The sequence below is a fragment of the Monodon monoceros genome, unplaced genomic scaffold (assembly GCF_005190385.1).
Source record: "Monodon monoceros isolate NGI ecotype Baffin Bay Population unplaced genomic scaffold, NGI_Narwhal_1 Super_Scaffold_21, whole genome shotgun sequence".
Lineage (NCBI taxonomy): Eukaryota > Metazoa > Chordata > Mammalia > Artiodactyla > Monodontidae > Monodon > Monodon monoceros.
Window position 1 is genome coordinate 173,535,651 of NW_021703778.1, and position 18,059 is coordinate 173,553,709.

General features: G+C 59.9%; 1 protein-coding gene across 1 annotated transcript; it reads left to right on the plus strand.

The window, feature by feature from the left end:
* The first annotated feature begins 501 nt into the window (after positions 1-501).
* On the plus strand, positions 502-3,944 carry ZBTB42 (zinc finger and BTB domain containing 42). Its single transcript, XM_029236205.1, has one exon. The coding sequence runs from the start codon at positions 523-525 to the stop codon at positions 1,792-1,794; it is 1,272 nt and encodes a 423-aa protein (XP_029092038.1). The 5' UTR covers positions 502-522; the 3' UTR covers positions 1,795-3,944.
* Positions 3,945-18,059: the final 14,115 nt, after the last annotated feature.

Sequence of the window (18,059 nt, forward strand, 5' to 3'; positions counted from 1 at the left end):
CGGCTCTGCCCGCCCCGCCCGCCGGCCCGCTCCCCGCGGCCGCGCTGCCATAAATGGGGCCCACGGCGGCGGCGGCTGCATCTGGCGGGCCGGGCAGCAGCTGGAGGCGGCGCGGGGGCGCGGGCCGGGGGTGGCGGTGGCGCGGCGACTCGGGCGTCGGGGGACGCGGCAGGCGGCCGCCCGGGAGTGAAGTTCAGAGGCGCCCTGGCGGGGAGGGGCACTCCCGGCGGGGACGCGCGCAGGTTTGCGCGACTCCGGCCCCCTCCGCCCGCGTCCCGGGACCCGCCCCCGCGGCGGAGCGGCTCCTATTTACTTTCGATCGAGTTTTTCCTGCTCCGGGCAGGTGCCCAGGGCGGCTCCAGGCGGGCAGTTGCGCGCGGAGCCCCGCGCCCCTCTCCCCGCGCTGCCCGCACCCGGGAAGGGCTGGGGGCTGGTCGGGCGACTGGGGGTGAGCGGCGGCCGCGGCGTCTCCAGGCGCGCTCACGGGAGTCCCGTTTGTGCCCAGGTGATGACCGCGGCGGCATGGAGTTCCCGGAGCACGGCGGGCGGCTGCTGGGCCGCCTGAGGCAGCAGCGTGAGCTGGGCTTCCTGTGCGACTGCACCGTGCTGGTGGGCGACGCGCACTTCCCGGCCCACCGCGCCGTGCTGGCCGCGTGCAGCGTCTACTTCCATCTCTTCTACAGGGACCGGCCCGCGGGCAGCCGCGACACGGTGCGGCTCAACGGCGACATCGTCACGGCGCCCGCCTTCGGCCGTCTGCTGGACTTCATGTACGAGGGCCGCCTGGACCTGCGCAGCCTGCCCATCGAGGACGTCCTGGCCGCGGCCAGCTACCTGCACATGTACGACATCGTCAAGGTCTGCAAGAACAGGCTCCGGGAGAAGGAGCGCGCACTGCCCCTGGAGACGCCTGCCCCTGGGGCAGAGCTGCCTGGCCAGCCCCCAGGCCCCTTGTCTGCCTGGTCCCCTGCACTCTGTCCAGCCGCCCAGAAGGCCAGGCTCCCTCCCGCTGGGGTCAAGGCCACGCGCCCTCCACTGGCACGGGGGCCTCCCCCCTGGCAGGCTCCTGGAGAGTCAGACCGGGCCCTGGACCTGTCGCTGAAGCCTGGCCCGAGGCGGGAGCCAATCCACCCACCCTGCGTCCTCCAGACACCCCCTTGCAGCCGGATGCAGCCAGGGGCCCAGCCGATCGTGAAGGACGAGTCAGACTCACTGTCCGAGCAAGGGGACAGCAGAAGCCCTCGGTGCCCCCACAGCCCCCTGCAGCCGCCCTGTGTTCCTGCAGCTCAGCGCCTGGCCGGAGGCTTGGAGCCGCTGCCGGTCAGCGAAGTGGGCAGTGGGGAACTGGAGCTGGAGGCAGAGCGGGGGGCGATCGAGGATGTGCTGCGGCCGGGCGGGCGCCTCTGCCTCTGCCCGCTGTGTGGCAAGCTGTTCCCCAGCGCCCACGTGCTGCAGCTGCACCTCAGCGCCCACTTCCGCGAGCGGGACGGCAGCCGCGCCCGGCTCTCGCCCGACGGCGCAGCACCCACCTGCCCGCTCTGCAGGAAGACCTTCTCCTGCACTTACACGCTGAAGAGGCACGAGCGCACGCACTCGGGCGAGAAGCCCTACACGTGTGTGCAGTGCGGCAAGAGCTTCCAGTACTCGCATAACCTGAGCCGCCACGCCGTGGTGCACACGCGCGAGAAACCCCACGCCTGCCGCTGGTGCGAGCGCCGCTTCACGCAGTCGGGGGACCTCTACCGCCACGTCCGCAAGTTCCACTGTGGCCTGGTCAAGTCCCTGCTGGTGTGACCTTCGCTGCAGGGGTGAGGATGGAGTGTGAGGGGCCAGAGCTCAGCAGGTGAAGCCCCTGAGGCTGGGCCCGCCGGGGGTAAAGAGCCCTGCTTCCCTGGGAGCGCGGCCTCAGACTTGGGCCGACTGGGAGCCCCACGGACAGCCCTTCTCCAGCCTTGTGCCTCCGCCAACTCACTTCTGCTCCCGGCCGTGCCCTGACCAGACACCGTCCTCCTCTCCGTCCCCTCAGCCAGTCCCGAGGAGTGTCCCCAGCTCGAGCAGGCCCGTTGACCCTCCACCCGGGGCTTTCCTGACCAGCTCCCCAGCAGGCTCAGGGGTACCCTGCGAGCCTGGCACCACGCTCGGTGACGGATGCACACTCACAGCTGCTGCCAGTGGGAGACCCCGACAGGGAGCTTTGATGGAACAGGCTACTCCTGGTGGGTGGCAGTGGAAGCCCCTGCGAGGGAGGCCCCGGGCACAGTGAGAGCCAGCAGGGCACAGCTGGTGTGACGGGGGTGCAGGCCCCAGCAGGGTCCCCAGGGCAGCAGAAGCTGCGAGTTACCGGCGCTGGGGTGGCAGGTCGGCCCTCCGGAGCTTTCGGCCCTGACCGCAGCGTATCACAGGGCAGAGAAAGTGGGGACTTGGAAACGATTCTCTTTAGATACAGAAGGAGCCTCCGGAGGTTGCCAGATGTCTGCCCGTGGGTGATGGGCCATGCCGCTCCCCTGCCTGAGCACAGGATCCAGGGCGCCTCTGAGTCTCCCCAGGGCGGGACTGAGAGGGCTGGGAACGCAGCTGCCCACCTTGAGTACCGCAGGTCAGCGGTAGGCCTGACCTCGAAGGTCACTTCGCCTGCTCAGGGTCTCCCTGGAGCTGCTGGTCATTTCCAGAGCACTGAGCAGGGGGGCCGAAGGCTGCTGTCTTTACCAGGAGCCATGTTTGCAGCGATTCCCTTCCCTACGGCGGGGCCTGGGTGAGAGCAGCCGTCTCGCGAGGAGGGGCGGCGGGGGGGCCTCTGGGCTGAAGCTCCTAAAACGCAAAAGGCCACCACATTCGTGCTTGGTGGGGAGCACCCCGCCCTGCCTGCCTGCTCACCCAGCAGGGCTCGCTGCTGGAACTCAAAGGGGTGGGCAGGGGTGGGGCTGCCCCAGCTTCTGGGAGTCCCGCAGGTGGCAGAGCCACCTGGGCTCCTGGTTTCCCCAGGCTGCATGGGCTCTTTCTGCTGTGACTGGAAGTGGTGCTGAGGTCAGAGTTCAAGTTTAAGTGATCTTCTCGGCCCCTGACAACACTTGATGTCGTATTTATTTGTTTGCCTGGTCTGGAGTGAGAAGACCATTGGCCTTTGCAGCAGGTGGACAGGCGGGGACCGTCTCCCTGCAAGCCCTCGGCTCTCCCGGTGTGTGGGCAACTGGCCTGCGGACCAGAGAGAGAGCTGGGGCAAGGGGACCTCCGCTTCTGACTGTCCTGCCCCCCCACCTCTGGAAGGGCTGGTGGGACCTCACGCTTGGCATGATGTGCTTCATGATCGGATTTCCGTGTGTGTGTGTGTGAGTGTGAGTCTGCCTGTGTGGGCACCTGTGTCCAGCAAAGGCGGGGCCTGAGCCGGACCAGCAGCCGCGCGCCCACCCCAGCAGGCAGCGGGGAGGTGAGCATCGGGCCTGGTTTTCCCCAAGGACTTTCCACCGGGGAAGAAATTTATTTTCCTGGGGCAGGAAGCCTGCCCTGACTTATCAACACTGGATTCATTGTCTTTTGCAAACGGTTACTGTGAAGTTAATGTACAGAGAAGTGGTCAGTTTTACATTTAATAGCTGGCGCGGTTCAGATAAAATAGATATACATACACACACAAGTATATTTAAGACGCTAATCGCGTGCCATCGTGTAGCACAGACGTGTGTAAATGCATTTCGGGTGGAGCCTGCTGTGTGGGGTCCTCCTGGGCGGCCCAGCCTCCCGCCCCTCGGTCACTGCTGTCCTGCCCCTGGGGGGTGGCTCTGGGTGCCCAGAGGACAGTTGATGCCTAGCGTTCCGCGGGAGGTTTGTGTGCACATGCCCGCCTGCTGTGAAGGTCTGGAAATCAGTGCTGTCTTCCCATGTTCTCACCATCGTCTCAGTGACAGTGGTAATAAAGCCCACCCCAGGTGGGGATGGCTGTGATTATTCCTGGGGACAGGAGTGCGTGTGGAAACTGGGGGCACTGCCGGTCTTGCGGGGGACCCAGGTGGGGGTGGTGGGCAGTCTGGGCGCCCCGTCCCAGATGCCACCTGCTGTGTCTCATGGGTGGAGTGGACTGGGGCAGGGCGTGGACAGGTGACAGACACTCTTTCCCCAGATTTGTACCCCGTTAACCCTGAATTGGGGGAGGGGAGTCCCGGGGAGCAGGGTGCGGCTTGGGACCTGGTGAGAGGCCTCGTGGCTTCTCGCTTGGGGTGACTTCTGAGCACCCGCAGGCCCTGGGACTCAGATCTGAGGCTCCCAGTCCTGTGGTTCTGGGTCTTCCTGTCCCCCTGCATTCAGAGGCAGCCCCAGCTCCCCTGCCCTCTCCCACCCCCCTCCCCTCCCCAAGCCCAACCTGTGCCCTCTCCCCTCCCTCCACACCTCATTTGTACCTCTACCTCCCTCTGGGCGGGATGGGTCCTCACAAGAGGTGGGCAGGCCTGGGAGGGGGCTGTGTGCCCGCTGCCCCCCATCCCCACCCCGTGGAGCCCAGCTTGATGTCTAGAGGGCCGGGGGGTCAGGCTGGCTGGGTGGCTGGGTGGGCCTGGCCCCTTGGTGGTTCCAGGATCCCTGAGCCAGCCCAGCTGGTGCCCGGGCTGATGGGAGGGTGTGTACGGGTGTTCCAGGGCCCCCCACCCCCCACCCCGCGGCTTCATGGAGGGGCGTGAAGTTGGTGCTTCCCTGAGCCTCCTGGGAGCTGTGCCTCCCTCACCAGGCCTGGGACAGATGGCAGATGGCCTTATGTGTGTCCCAGGCCTAGTCCTGGCCAAACACCCTCCAGGAAGAGCTGAGACAGACCCCAAGGGCAGGGCGGGGGGACCTTGCTTGCCTAGAGGTCCCCAGAAGTTGCCCTGAGCTGAGCTGGTGCCAGAAGGGCTGCTGGTTCTTGGGCCAAGCTTCGAGGCCTCCCCAGTCCTGACCCCAAGTGCAAGGCCTTGCTTCTGGGAGGCTGTACCTGGCACCTTCCCTCCCTGGTCCAGCCTGGCTCCTAGGAGCCTCCCTCCTGGACCTAAGCCACTGTCCTGCAGGGAGGCCCTGTCATGTTCCCAGTTGGGCCCATGACTCAGCCCAGGCCTTCTCAGAGCCCCGTGCCAGCCGGGCAGGGGCAGAGGGCAGTCAAAATGTGCTGGGCGCAGAGCTGACTAGGGAGGGGCTTCCGGGACCCCTCCCGCCGGCGGCTCTGCCCAGCCGCGTTCGCACTCTGCGCACTGACACGCCCACCCCCGAAGCTGTCGACCCCGCTCCTGCGGTGGGGGGAGGGCATCCAGCCTGGCCCCTGGGAGGCTCGTGGAGGGGCCCGCTGGCCCGCGGTCCCAAAGCCAGGCCCTCTTTGCACAGACTTCGGGAACACTGGCGGTGCTGGACGCGGCCCCCGGTACGGAGGAGCCCACGGAGAGTGCAGAGGGTCGGACTCCGGGGCAAGAGGGGCTCCCCAAGGCCCCCTGGCAGGGTGAGCGCTCAGGACGCTCCAGGTGGATGCGGAGATGGGTGCTCCAGGCCGAGGGCCGCCGCTGCAGGGGTGTCAGAGCGAGGGGTCGTGTGCGAGCGGGCGCAGGGCTGTGACGGCCGGGGCGCTCCGGGGAAGCCAGCGGCTTTGAGGCAGGGAGAGGCCAGGGCAGCTCTGGCCAGCCTCAGGCCTCCCTCCCCAGTTTCTTCCATCCCGCGCAGGGGGCTCAGCCAGCTGCCCGCTCCCCCCACACCTGGTCTCGCCCCTCCCTGGGTTCATCCCCGCTGCTGAGGGAGGTTCATCCTCAGACACCCGAGGACAGACGCACAGGCTTCGGACACGGCTCCAGCCCTGCTTCCCAGCTTCTGCTGGTCCCCTGGCACTCCTCTTCCCACCTCAGCCGCGTGGTTCCTTTCTCAACGCCCGACCCTGCACGGCCATTGTCATTGCCATGGTCACTATACCTCCCCTCCCCCTCCTCTCCTACGTCCACGGTCACTTCCACCACTGCCTTTGTGGCGGGTCCCCACGGAAACTGACCCTTCATCTAGGCCAGTTTCCAAGCTGAGGGCCCGGTGCTCGATATCTACAAGCCGAGAAGTGGCGGAGACGGTGACGTCCTCCCAGTGGCGCTGCATCTGCGCCCCGCTTCCTGCGCCCTCAAGTTCCAGGACCTTCTCAGTCCCCTCCCCCTCCGCCCCCACCCCCACACCCCTCTCAGAAAGGAAGATGTCTGTGCCTTCCCCACCCGACGCAGGCCACCTGGCCTCCCAGCACCAGCACGGAGAGAAGCCCTCCTCGGTCCCTGTCCCCGGGTCCCTTCCTCTCCCCCCTTCCGTGTCCTCACTTGTAGAACAGGCACCGAGGCATGGCAGACAGCTGCTGAGGGGAGCCTGGGGCACCGTCCAATGGGCACACGGGCAGCGCTGCTGCTGACAATGCCCACCCAGGGCGGAGGGTGGAGGGCTTGGCCACAGTGCCCCACGGAGCAGGCAAGCCAGTCCCTGGAGTGCTGGCCATGCTGGGTCGTCGTAGTGTGACGGGAGGGCAGTTGGAGGAGCGTCGCCATTGGGCCCCAGGCCTCCTGGGCCACCCCGCATGCTCCCCCCGCAGCTGTCCCTGCTCGGCCCCTGGAGGGCTCTGGAGGGGGGGGGCGACGTGGACCGAGGAGTCTAGGACAGCTGGCAGGAGGGCGGGGGCCGGGCAGGGGCCGTTCAGAGAGGAAACCGGTTGGGCTGACAGTGTCCAGGCCCCCTGACCCCGGCTCCGGCCAGGCTAGCGGGTAGCCCCACAGAGAAGTCAGTGACCTGAGGGATCTCGCGAAATCCGGGGGCAGGGCCTCGCCTCCCTGAGTTGGACCCAGATGGGTTTGTTTTCACCAATTTGAACAGAAATCTGTGTAAAGAGAAACCTGTTCCCTTGCCTCCTTGAGCAGACAGCTGAGGCCTTGAAAGTTAGGTTCTGGACCCAATTCCATTCTGTGTGTGTGTGTGTGTGTGTGTGTGTGTTGGGGGGGGGTCGTTCGCATTCCTCCAGCAAGCAATTCTCTAACACCAGCTGGGCGTCCTACAATTCAACTCCATTCCGACACTATCTATCCAGGTAAAGCTCGGATCCCACAGCTAAGGGTTCAGCCCTACAAGACCACCCACCCACTTGAGACGCCAGGTTGTCACCTGTGCTTCTAACCCTTGGGCTATAGAGCAGAGGTTCCCACGACCCCTCGTTGGGTTTGATTAATTTGCTAGGGTGGCTCCAGAACTCAGGAAAAGTTTACTTACTAGATCACCGGCTTATTATAAAAGAATATAACTCAGGAAGAGCCAGACGGAAGAGGTGCCGGGACGAGGTGTGGGGAAAGGTGTGAGCCTCCAGGCTCGCCCTGAATGAGCCACTCTCCCCTATTCTCCACGGGCTCACCAGCCAGGAAGCCCTCCGAACCTCACCCTTCTGGGGTATCATGGAGGCTGCATGTGTGGGCATGATTGATGAAAACATTGGCTATTGATTTTTGTAATATTTATTTATTTGGTTGCACCGGGTCTTAGTTGCAGCTCGCAGGCTCCTTAGTTGTGGCATGCATTTGGGATCTAGTTCCCTGACCAGAGATCTCACCCGAGCCCGCCCCCTGCGTTGGGAGCGTAGAGTCTTACCCACTGCGCCACCAGGGAAGTCCCTGGCCATTGACCGTTGATTCCACCTCCAGCCCTCTCCCCTCCCCAGAGGTCAGGGATGGGGGGTGGGGTGGGTGGGGACTGACAGTTCCACCCCTGTCATCACGTGGCTGGTTCTCCTGGCAACCAGTCCCCACCCTCAGGTGCTTCCAAAGTCACCTCATTCACACAACAGAAGACACCTTGACGACTCTCTTCACTTAGGAAATGCCGAGGGTTTTAGGGGCTCTGTGCCAGAAACAGGGACGAAGACCAAATATGTATTTCTTTTTTTTTTTTCTGGCTGCGCTCGCTGCATGGCTTGGGGGATCTTAGTTCCCCAACCAGGGATTGAACTCGGGCCCTCGGCAGTGAAAGTGCAGAGTCCTAACCACTGGACAGCCAGGGAATTCCCTGTATTTCTTATTATAAATCATAATATCACAGCTTCACTGGTGGTACTAGTTTGCTAGGGCTGCTGTCACACGGCACCACAGGCAGGGGCTTAGACAACAGGCATCACTGTCTGATACCCTGGAGGCTGGAATCCCAGATCCTGGAGGTGCAGGGCTGGCTTCTCCCGAGGCCTGTCTCCGTGCCGTGTAGACGCCGTCTTCTCCATGTCCTCACGTGGTCGTCCCTCTGTGCGTGTCTCTGACCTCATCTCTTCCTCTTATAAGGTCATGAGTCAGACTGGATTAGGGCCCAGCCTAGTGACCCCAGTTTAACTTGATTACCTTTGTAAAGACCCCATCTCCAAATGCAGTTACGTTCTGAGGTCCCGGGGGTCAGGGCTTCTACATGTGAAGTTGGGGGACAAAGTCCAACCCGCACCTTTGGTGTTTCAGAAGGGCATGGAGGCCAGAGGACCCTGGCCTAGGAGCCGGGAGGCCCAGATCCCAGCCTGGCTCTGCCCAGATCCAGATGAGTCACTGCAGTTTTTTTGCCAGTGACATTTGTTGATATTTCCATTTTTGCCCTCCAACCCATGCGCTGTGGGCCGCCTGGCACTCAGAGCCACAGCTTTGGGGACATCGCCCTCCTCAAGAGCCTGCAGGCCTGATACCATTCTGCCCACACCCCCTACAGGGGCCGCCATCGCCCTCATTCCATCGCAGGGCAGACTCCTCCTCCCCAGGGCGGCCCCTCGCCTGGTCCCACCTGAGCATCCCGCGCAGACTCTGCTTTCCTTCAGGGGGCACGGATGAGCCTTTTCTCCCATCAGCCCCCACCAGCCGGGCCAGGAAGGGAAGCACATGTGTCCCCATCACCCTTCACAAGACCCCAGCCCTCTGGAGGCTCGTGCCATCCTTGCCCCTCTGGGACCTCTGCCTGTCTCCCCTCCGCTATCTCCCTCTCCAGTTGCCAAGGCCTCTGAGATTCAACCCTGTGCAGGAGACGCAGTGCCTTCCCTGCCCTGGGCTCCCAGGCCTATTCCATTGCCCCCCAGGCCCACTCGTGGCTCCGTCACCACCAGCAACAGCATGTGCTCTGGGATCTGAACTTCAGACTCCCTTGCTCCCCGTTGACCTGATCAAGCTTCTCAGTAATAATTCTTTGGCCTCGTGGTTGTGAACCCACTGACCTTGCCCATCTTCTCACCACGTCTCCCGCCCTGCCCCCCTCTTTACTCACTCCCCTTGCCCAGACCTTGAGTCACTGGCCCTCTTTTTCTGTCAGACTCCTGGGCAAAACCAGAACCTGGACGGCTGTAAACATTCCCTTCGCTGTGGAGTCCAGGGAAAAGGCAGGCCTGATGGCTCTGCCTGACCTCCTTCATAACGGTATCGTAACAGAGAGACATGCAAATGAATCTCACAGCGTCTGCTATGCTGGCGGACCATGGCTGGACTGCCGCCCACCCCCACTGACGACAGTCAGAAATGCTGGACAAAAATATACGTTTTAAATAACACCTTGAAGGCACTGGAGAGCAAGTGAAGCAGGCAGAAACTGGACAGGAGCTCATCCTTGAAAAACAGAAGCTGCAACCAGCCAGACGTGTGCGTTTGTAGCCGCAGGGTCTAGAGACACGTCCCAAGGGAAGTTACACACATAAATGGCTGAGAGGCACGTGGAAGAGTGTGAAATAAAACCACAGCGAGCCGTCACCACACGCCCATCCTGAAACTCAACGACCGACACCACCAAGCATGGGTGGGGGACTTGGAGCCTCCGGAACGCTCCCACACTGCGTGCGTGCAAAAGGGATCGCGTTTCTCACCAAGGTCAGCTCTGCTCCAGGGCGCAGCCCAGGAGAACTGACACCCGTGAGCACAAAGGGACCCGACTCCAATGTTCACAGTGGATTTTCCCTATTACCTGGAAACTAGAAACAGCGCAAATGTCTGTGAATGTGATGGCAGCACACTCACACCATGGCATAGAACGGACCCGAAGGGGACCAGCGAGTAAGGCACAATGTGGGTGAACGTCACCGTTCGGAGGGGAGAAGGCGGCCGGCCACACACACTGACGGCAGGAAGCTTGAGGGCAGGAACAACTGTCCAAGGGGGTCTGGGCAGAGGGGAAGGACGGACTGGGCAGGATGTAAGCAACCTTCTGGGGTGACAGACACTTCTAGAGCTTATTGGGGGTGTGCTGTGCAGGTGTAGCGTTTGTCAAGAGTTACAATTAAGCTTTGTGCATTTCAACGCATGTACTGTCAAGACTAAAACAGTTGCAGGAGGACAAGAGCAGGTGAAGGTCTAGACACAACTAGAATGGCAGAAAGAGGGTGATCGCTGAAACTGGTTGACGGGTACAGGGAGTTTATTGTACTTAAAAGACACTTGTGTATTTGAAACTTTCCGTAATACGTTTATTTTCAAATTTTTTAATGTATTTTATTTTTGGCCGCCTTGGGTCTTCGTTGCTGTGTGCGAGCTTTCTCTAGTTGCGGTGAGCGGCGGCTACTCTTCCTTGTGGTAAACGGGCTTCTCATTGAGGTGGCTTCTCTTGTTGTGGAGCACGGGCTCTAGGTGTGCAGGCTTCAGTAGTTGCAGCATGCGGGCTCAGTAGTTGTGGCTCGCGGGCTCTAGAGCGCAGGCTCAGTAGTTGTGGCGCGCAGGCTTAGCTGCTCCGCGGCATGTGGTATCTTCCCGGACCAGGGCTTGAAACTGTGTCTCCTGCATTGGCAGGCGGATTCTTAACCACTGCGCCACCAGGGAAGTCCCCCGTAATACATGTTCAGAGTAAAAAAAACACAGATACATTTTGCATCCACCTGCCGAAGATAACAGCCTGGTACCACCATTCCTTGGGGAGGCTGTGGGCATGACGGGCAGGGTACACGCTGGCACGTGTCCGATGTGGAGGGCGACTTGACAACTGCTGTCCACGTCACAATGGCAATGAATGCTTGGACCCAGAAGTTCTAGGAAGCTATCCTACAGATAGGCTCACATATGTGCCAACGACTTATGTATAAGAGTATTTATCCGAGCGTTGTTCAATGTAGCAAAACACTGGAAACGGCTTAAATGTCCAGGGGCAGGGGACTTCTTGTGTGTATTCTCCATTGTTTCTTTTGTAAATACAGGCAAATATTCTTTCCCCCCATTATCACCCCCCAAAAGTGGCATACTATGTATGCTGTTCTGCACGTTGCTTTTTTTTTCTTTTCTCACTTAAAAAAGGACCATAGAGACCTTCCCGGGTCAGCACACAAAAATTTCCTTGACCCTTTTATTTGTCAGTGGCTGCTCGGTGCCCCCTGGTGGGGCTGTACTATTGTATTATTTGGTCTCCTAGAGATGGACACCTGGGTGGTCTCCATGCTTTCGGTGTCACAAGCAGTGCTCTGGCTAATAATCTTGATCGTGCACCCTTCTGCACAGGGGGTATTCGGAGTACACTCCCAGTAGGTAAAAGCACCTATGATCCCATCAGGGGCCAAACTGCCTCCGTGGAGGTCGCACCTACCTTCACCTCCTGCACCTACTTCCCTACCACCTTGCCAGCCCAGTGTGGTATCAAACTTTGGGATTTAAAAATATCTGACAGGTGAAAAGCAGCCTCTCGGACTCGTTTTATTTGCGTTTCTCTTGTTACATGTGAGGTTCCCTGCTTTCCTGTGCTCAGCCCCTCTGCCCACGTTCCCACAGGCATTTCTACCCCAAGGCTAAGGAATTCACCCAGTCCTTTCTAGCATTTTTACGGTTTCACTTCTTTTACATTTATATCTTTGATCAATATTTTCGTTTTAACTGGTACATGCTCAAGCTGAGGATCTAACTTTCTCACTCTTCACATGAGCAACACTTTACTACAGTGTCTACCTTCCCCTTCGCTGACTGGAGAGCGGCCCCTCCACAAATCCCCACGCGCGTCCAGGTCTGTCCCCTCCCGCTGCTCTCCCACCCCACAGTCCCCGCAGCCGAGCTCCAGGGCTGGACTGAATGGGCCTCGTCACGTGTTCTGATATCTGGCGGGGCGAGCATCTCCAATTTCTCTTTTTTTCTGTTTTTTGGGGGGGAGGGGGCTATTTTTGCCTGTTCATTTTCCACTGAACTCTCAAGTCAGCTCATCTAGTTCAGGGAGAAGAGCTGCTATTTATTCTGTAATCCTCTCCAAACAGCTTCTCTCCCAACACACCACCGAAGCTCCAGGTCACCAAGTCAGAGGCCCTGCTGTCATTGTGCTCTGTACCAATTTCTCAGCAGCATGTGGCTCAGCTGACCATCCCCCTCAAACCCTCCTCCCCAGCATCTCCCAGTTTTCTCTCTACCTCCCTGGCTGCTCTCCACCCCGATCCCCTCTCTGCACGTGCTGGCTTTCCTCAGCAGCCCTCCTAGGCACCACCCCTGGCCCCGCCACGGTTAGTGCCCCCTCCCTAGGGAATCTCATCCTTTCCCAACCTGCGGGATGCCATGTCTTGCTGGGGCCTCCTAAACTGACGCTGCCTGTCACGAGCTCCCCTCTGAGCCCAGTCACATATGCAACACCCACACAACTCCTGAGTGCCTTCCAGGAACACAAAGTGAGACCTGTACTTCCCCCCACAAACCCACTCTTCACCCGGCTGCTCCCATTCGGTAAATGAGGGCATCAGCAAGCCTGCTGTTCAAGCTGAGAGCCTGGATGTCACCCCTGGGCCCCTCCTCTGCCTCACTCCCCCCGGCCCAGAGCGAGTTCTGAAGCCTGTCCACAGAACAGAGGTCCAATCTCTCTCCTCCACTGCCAACACCTTACTCCGAGCGCAAACATCCTCCACACAATCCCCCCCGTGGCTTAGAATCCCCCGCTGGTTCCTCATCGCACTGGCAAAGACATTCTATCTCCTTTCTCCCCGAGTGACCAAGCCCCTGCCCTCCCTCTGACCTCATTTCCCAGCATCGTCCGCAGCCTTTCCTCTCTGAGGCCTGGCGTCACAGCCCAGGCCCAGGTCCTAAGCGTGCTGGGTGCTTTCCTGCCAGGCTGGGTTTTTTTTCTGGCGCGGATGGCTGTCCTAGCAGCGGCTCACGGGTGGCCGGGGTGGGGGCTGGGGTCCGCGGTCTGGGATCCAGGGTCCGAGGACTGGGATTCGGGACCGGGCGTCTGGTGTCCAGGGTCTGGGATCCGGGGTCCGGGGGCTGGGGCTCGAGGGCCCGCGGACCCCGCTCCTTCTCGCCCCCCAGGTCCCACGTTACCCGCTGCCTCCTCACTCTCTATTACGAACGACCTGCCTGTCCTCTGATGCCACCTGCGGAGGTTCGAGAGGGGACAACTCGCCACGCCCCCCTCCCCGAGTTGACCCTGCAGCCAGACGGGTGGCGACGAAAGGCGGGCGGCTGGAGAAGCCGCCCTGACAAGTCCAAATGAGAACAGCAAGGAGCAGCCGGGGCGGGCGGGGCGGGCAGTGGGCCTGGCGGGCCCCGGGAAGCAGCGACCAGGCGCCCCCGCCCGCAGCCCGCCCGGAAGTGACCGGCGCAGGCCGCGCATGCTCGCTCCCTCCCCCGGCGCGCTGGCGCGTCACGTGGGACGGCGCGCGAGTCGCACCGGGAAGTTCCCCCGGAAACGCGAGCCGCTGGGCGGCGGGTTCCGGCCGGCAGCAGTGGGCGGTAGGTCACGTGTTGTTCACGGCCCGTCCACGGCGCTGTGTGCCGCGGTGTGTGGTCTGAGCGCCACCGTCCGCTGGGCTCCCGCCGTGCCCGGCACGTCCTGCAAGCTAAGTGTGGGCGGCTGCAGGAGTGAAGGCTCAGTCGTTCGCTGACCGACTGACCGGGCGGCGGCCGGCCTTGTCCGGCCTGTCCATCAGTGTCCGGCACGGTCACTTCATGTTGGAGGCGTGAATAAGGGGGCATGGTAGATGGGTCATCCCTACGCACGCTGCGGCCATCCCGTGGGACAGCAGGACAGAAAGGGACAGGCCAATGCCTGTCCTGGGTGACTGGAGGAGAGACCGAAAGCCTACCCACGGATGGGATCTGCTGAGTCTAGGGCTTTGTTCAGGCCTCGCACCCCCTGTTGAGCCCTCCTGCTTCCCGTGTGCAGCTCCAACCCTACAGATGAGTAGCGACCGTGTGGTCCTGCTGGTCCTTGCTCAGCCCTGGGGCACAGGGGCAGGGCAGCTCTGTCGTGACTCTCAGCAAGGCAGTCTGCATTTCTTACTTCCAAGTCCAAGCCTCTAAATGGGAACCCTTCCACGGCCTGACTGGGCCCGGCTTTGGGGAGACATCTTGGTTTTGTCCCCAGCTGGGCTCACCGAGAGCTGACCAGGGCGGTTGGGGGATGGAACCAGCTTGCAGGAAGCTGCGGTGGAGCGTGGATTTCCCTCCAGGAGGCAAAAGAATGTTAGAGGCCTCAATGGGATGGAGGGGAATTCTGACCCATCTCCAAAGCCTGAGATAAGTGAGCTCTAGGAGAAAAACCTCCATTACTTTAGAGGGCTATAGTGCAAGTGGTATCCCCATTGGAGAGCTTGGTTTTGTACAAATCTAGGAATTCTTCAAAACTTTCCATTTCCCTAATCTTACCTCTAACAGTAAACAACTTGCTACAGAGGACATCCCTGGCATGAACTCCTACTCCATGCCCACTTCTAACTTCCGGTTGGTTTCTATGCCTCCTGTCTCCTCCAAGTCTCTCAAGTAAATTTAAGCAGATGTCCCTCATTTCCTTAAAACCATTGTTAACTCTAGGTGGATGGATGGATGGTTGGCTATGTTAACCAAAAACAATAAAATAGCCAGTTATCTTTACCAGAAAAACAAGTTTATTCTGGAGCAGTATAAAGAATTGAAATTCAGGACTTGCGACTATGGCAAACCACACGAAAGTCTGGCAAGGCAAAGGAGAGGACACTCTTTTCTAGAGAAGGGGAAGGTGGGATGGGCTGTTAGAAAAAAAAAAAGTCTGTTGGAGGAAACTGGGAGATCAGAGTATGGTGGGTTTTCATTGGCCAGATTGTGACTGTCTCTCATTGGCTGAGCTGTTGCCAGGCAAGGAGAAAAATCTTCCTTCCTCTGCTAGTGGTAAAGCGGTGTCACTTCCTGCTGGGGATGAAGGTACCGCTCTTCCTGTCCGAATCTGTGTTGATGTGGTGCATGTATTGAGTGGTACATGTGTGTGAGCTCCTCTTTCTGGCCTCCTGATTCCATTTGAGTGAGGCTTCCCATTATTAATTTTCACAGATACATGGATGGATCGTGGGATGAATGGATGGCTAGTATATCAGTTAGAAGCACTTTTAGCTTCAAGTAGCAGAGATTATGACAAGTGCAGTGGTTTGAACCAATAGGGGTTTATTTTTCTCCCATAACAAGAATCCTGGAGACAGGCAAGTCTGCGTTAGTTCAGCAGCCCAATCATGTCAGACCAGCATCTCTGCAATCATACCAGGCTTCCTTTGTGCTCACAGAGGGTTGCCACAGTTCCAGACACCGCATCCATGTCCCAGGCTGGACAAAGAGGGGAAAGGATAGTGAAAGGGATGTCTATCTCTTTTATCATGGAAACAAAATTCCGCTTCCGGCGGTGACATCTCACTGGCCAGAACTGTGTCACATGACCAGCGCTACAGCAGCACAGCTGGGGGAGTGGGCACTAAGCTTTTCCGGTGTCTACAGTGGAAGAGAGAAGGGGAGAAGAGCGTGGAGTTATGACTGTGGCGGACGTCTGGCATTGCGACCGCCCAGCATATTTTGAATATCCTCTCTGCAATTTGGTAGTTCCCACATCGTGAATTCTTTCTCTCCCACTTAGAATCCAGAAGGATTACGTTGGTCAGCCTCCCCTCACCACTAGGGGCAGATGTCTGACTTGACCTGGGAGAGGGCGGCTGCACCAGGACCCCAGTGGGCTGCTGGGGCGACCATTTTGCCGGACTGGTCCCAGCAAAGGCAGCTTATTTCTGGGGCGGGGGGTGGTGTCAGCTTCTTGCTGCTGCCGACACAGCAGCTCTGGGCGTGGTGGGGGCAGCAGAGCCTGAACCCAGACCAGTCCTGGCAGGGGTTTTGGGTACTGTTCCTGGAAGCTTAGCTAGATCCTCAAGCCCTCTCACAGCCCCTTATAAATCCATATCTGCTTAAACAAGCTAGAGTGGATTCCTTTATCCACAACTGTTATGGGTTGGATTGTGTCTCCCCAGACGCTACGCTGAAGTCCCAATCCCCGGTACCTGCGAATGGGACCTTATTTGGAAATAGGGCCTTTACAGATGTAGTCAAGTTACGAAGACGTTATTAGGGTGGGCCTCAATCCGATATGCTGGTGTCCTTATAAGATGAGGGAAATTTGGACACAGACCCCCAGGGGAGAAGACCATGTGACGGCAGAGGCAGACATGGAGGGGCTGCGGCTTCGAGCCCTGGAAGGCCAGGCTGACAGCGGCCCCAGCAGCTGCAGGAGGCGGGGAGGACGCTCCCCTAGAGCCTTCAGAGGGAGCACGGCGCTGCCCACACCTTGACGTTGGACTTATGGCCTCCAGAGTGCGAGAGAATAAACTGCTGTTAAGCCCCCCGATTTGTGGTGCTTTGTTACAGCAGCCCTAGGACACGCATACAGCAGGTAAGGACCCCAGCCCATCGTCCGAGCAACAGTGACCGGGTGAGTGGAGCAGGGGCCGCGGATGGACGTGTAACCAGGTATGAGTGGTGGGGTCTGCTGTTAGCGGTGAGGCCCCCACACCCTGAGGAGAGCTGGAGCAGCTGACCCAGACTCCCCCCCTGCACTTTCAAAGCAAGTTCCGCTGAAAGCTGCCACCCAGGGCCGCTGGCCTCCTGCCACGCGCCCCCGCCCCTGACCTGTCCTGCCTGAGCCCGGAGAAGATGGGGTGGGGTGGGGGGAGCCGCACAGCGTCCAGGCAGAGGCAGCGCCCCTGCTTCCCATCAGACCTGGAGCAAGGCGAGGGCCTGGTGAGGGCTCCACGGTCCAAAGTGCCCGCACGACAGACGAGCATCTCGCTCCAGCGGCGGAGTCCTCCGGCACCCACCCCGTCGGAGCAGAGCCAGCCGCAGGGGCTGGGTTTACCCTCCCTGAAGGCGGGCCGCACTCCGGGACACAGTGTGCACTCCCCTGAGTATTTCTGAGAGCGAGAGGCCCCTTAGAGCAGAGGGCACCCAACGGGTGGGAGGTGGGCCTGGCCACGGGGAGCCCCGGGGGCTGCAGAAAACAGCTCACTCTGTGGGTTCAGATGCAGAGGTGGCAGTCGGGGTGCGGTTCATAGGGGTGGAGGGCGGGGTGGGGGGCCCCTCTGTGGAGGGGCCGGAGAAGCTGGGCTGCTGTGCTCTGAGGGCAGTGGGCTTCCAGCCTCAGGGGCCTCACCCCCACCAGCCCTTCCACGGCTTTGGGAGGGACCCCAGAAATGCATTCTCATTGTCACGTTTTTGAAAATTTGTAAAAGCTGTATAAAAAATGAATCTAAGTATATATGAAATATATGTGTGTGTATGTCCATATAGATATATACATTATATATTATGTATATCTATATGCGCTTGGGCTGCCAAAACAAAGTACCACAGACTAGGTGGTTTAAACAACAGAAATCCGTTGTCTCCCTGTTCCAGAGGCTGCAAGTCTGAGCTCAAGGGGTCAGCAGGCACGGCGTCTCCTGAGGCCTCTCTCCATGGCGTGCAGACGGCCGTCTCCTCCCTGGGTCCTCACGTGGTCGTCCCTCTGTGTGTGTCTGTGTCCTCACCTCCTCCTCCTATAAGGACACCAGTCTTGGGACTTCCCTGGCCATCCAGTCGTTAGGATTCCGCATTTTCACTGCTGAGGGCCCGGGTTCCATCCCTGCTTGGGAAATTAAGACCCCACAAGGCACGCGGTGTGGCCAAAAGAAAAAAAATAAAGGACACCAGTCAGACTGGAGTAGGGCCCACCTTAGTGACCCCACTTTAACTTGATTACCTGTGTAAAGACCCCATCTCCAAATGCAGTCACATTCAGAGGTGCTCAGAGTTAGGGCTCCAGCAATGAGCGTTTTAAGTCTGGGGGACACACAATTCAGCCCATCCAGCAATGAGTGTTTTGAGTCT

Excerpts from the sequence above, each read along its gene's own strand:
- ZBTB42 (XM_029236205.1), top strand. The coding sequence starts at position 523 with ATGGAGTTCCCGGAGCACGGCGGGCGGCTGCTGGGCCGCCTGAGGCAG.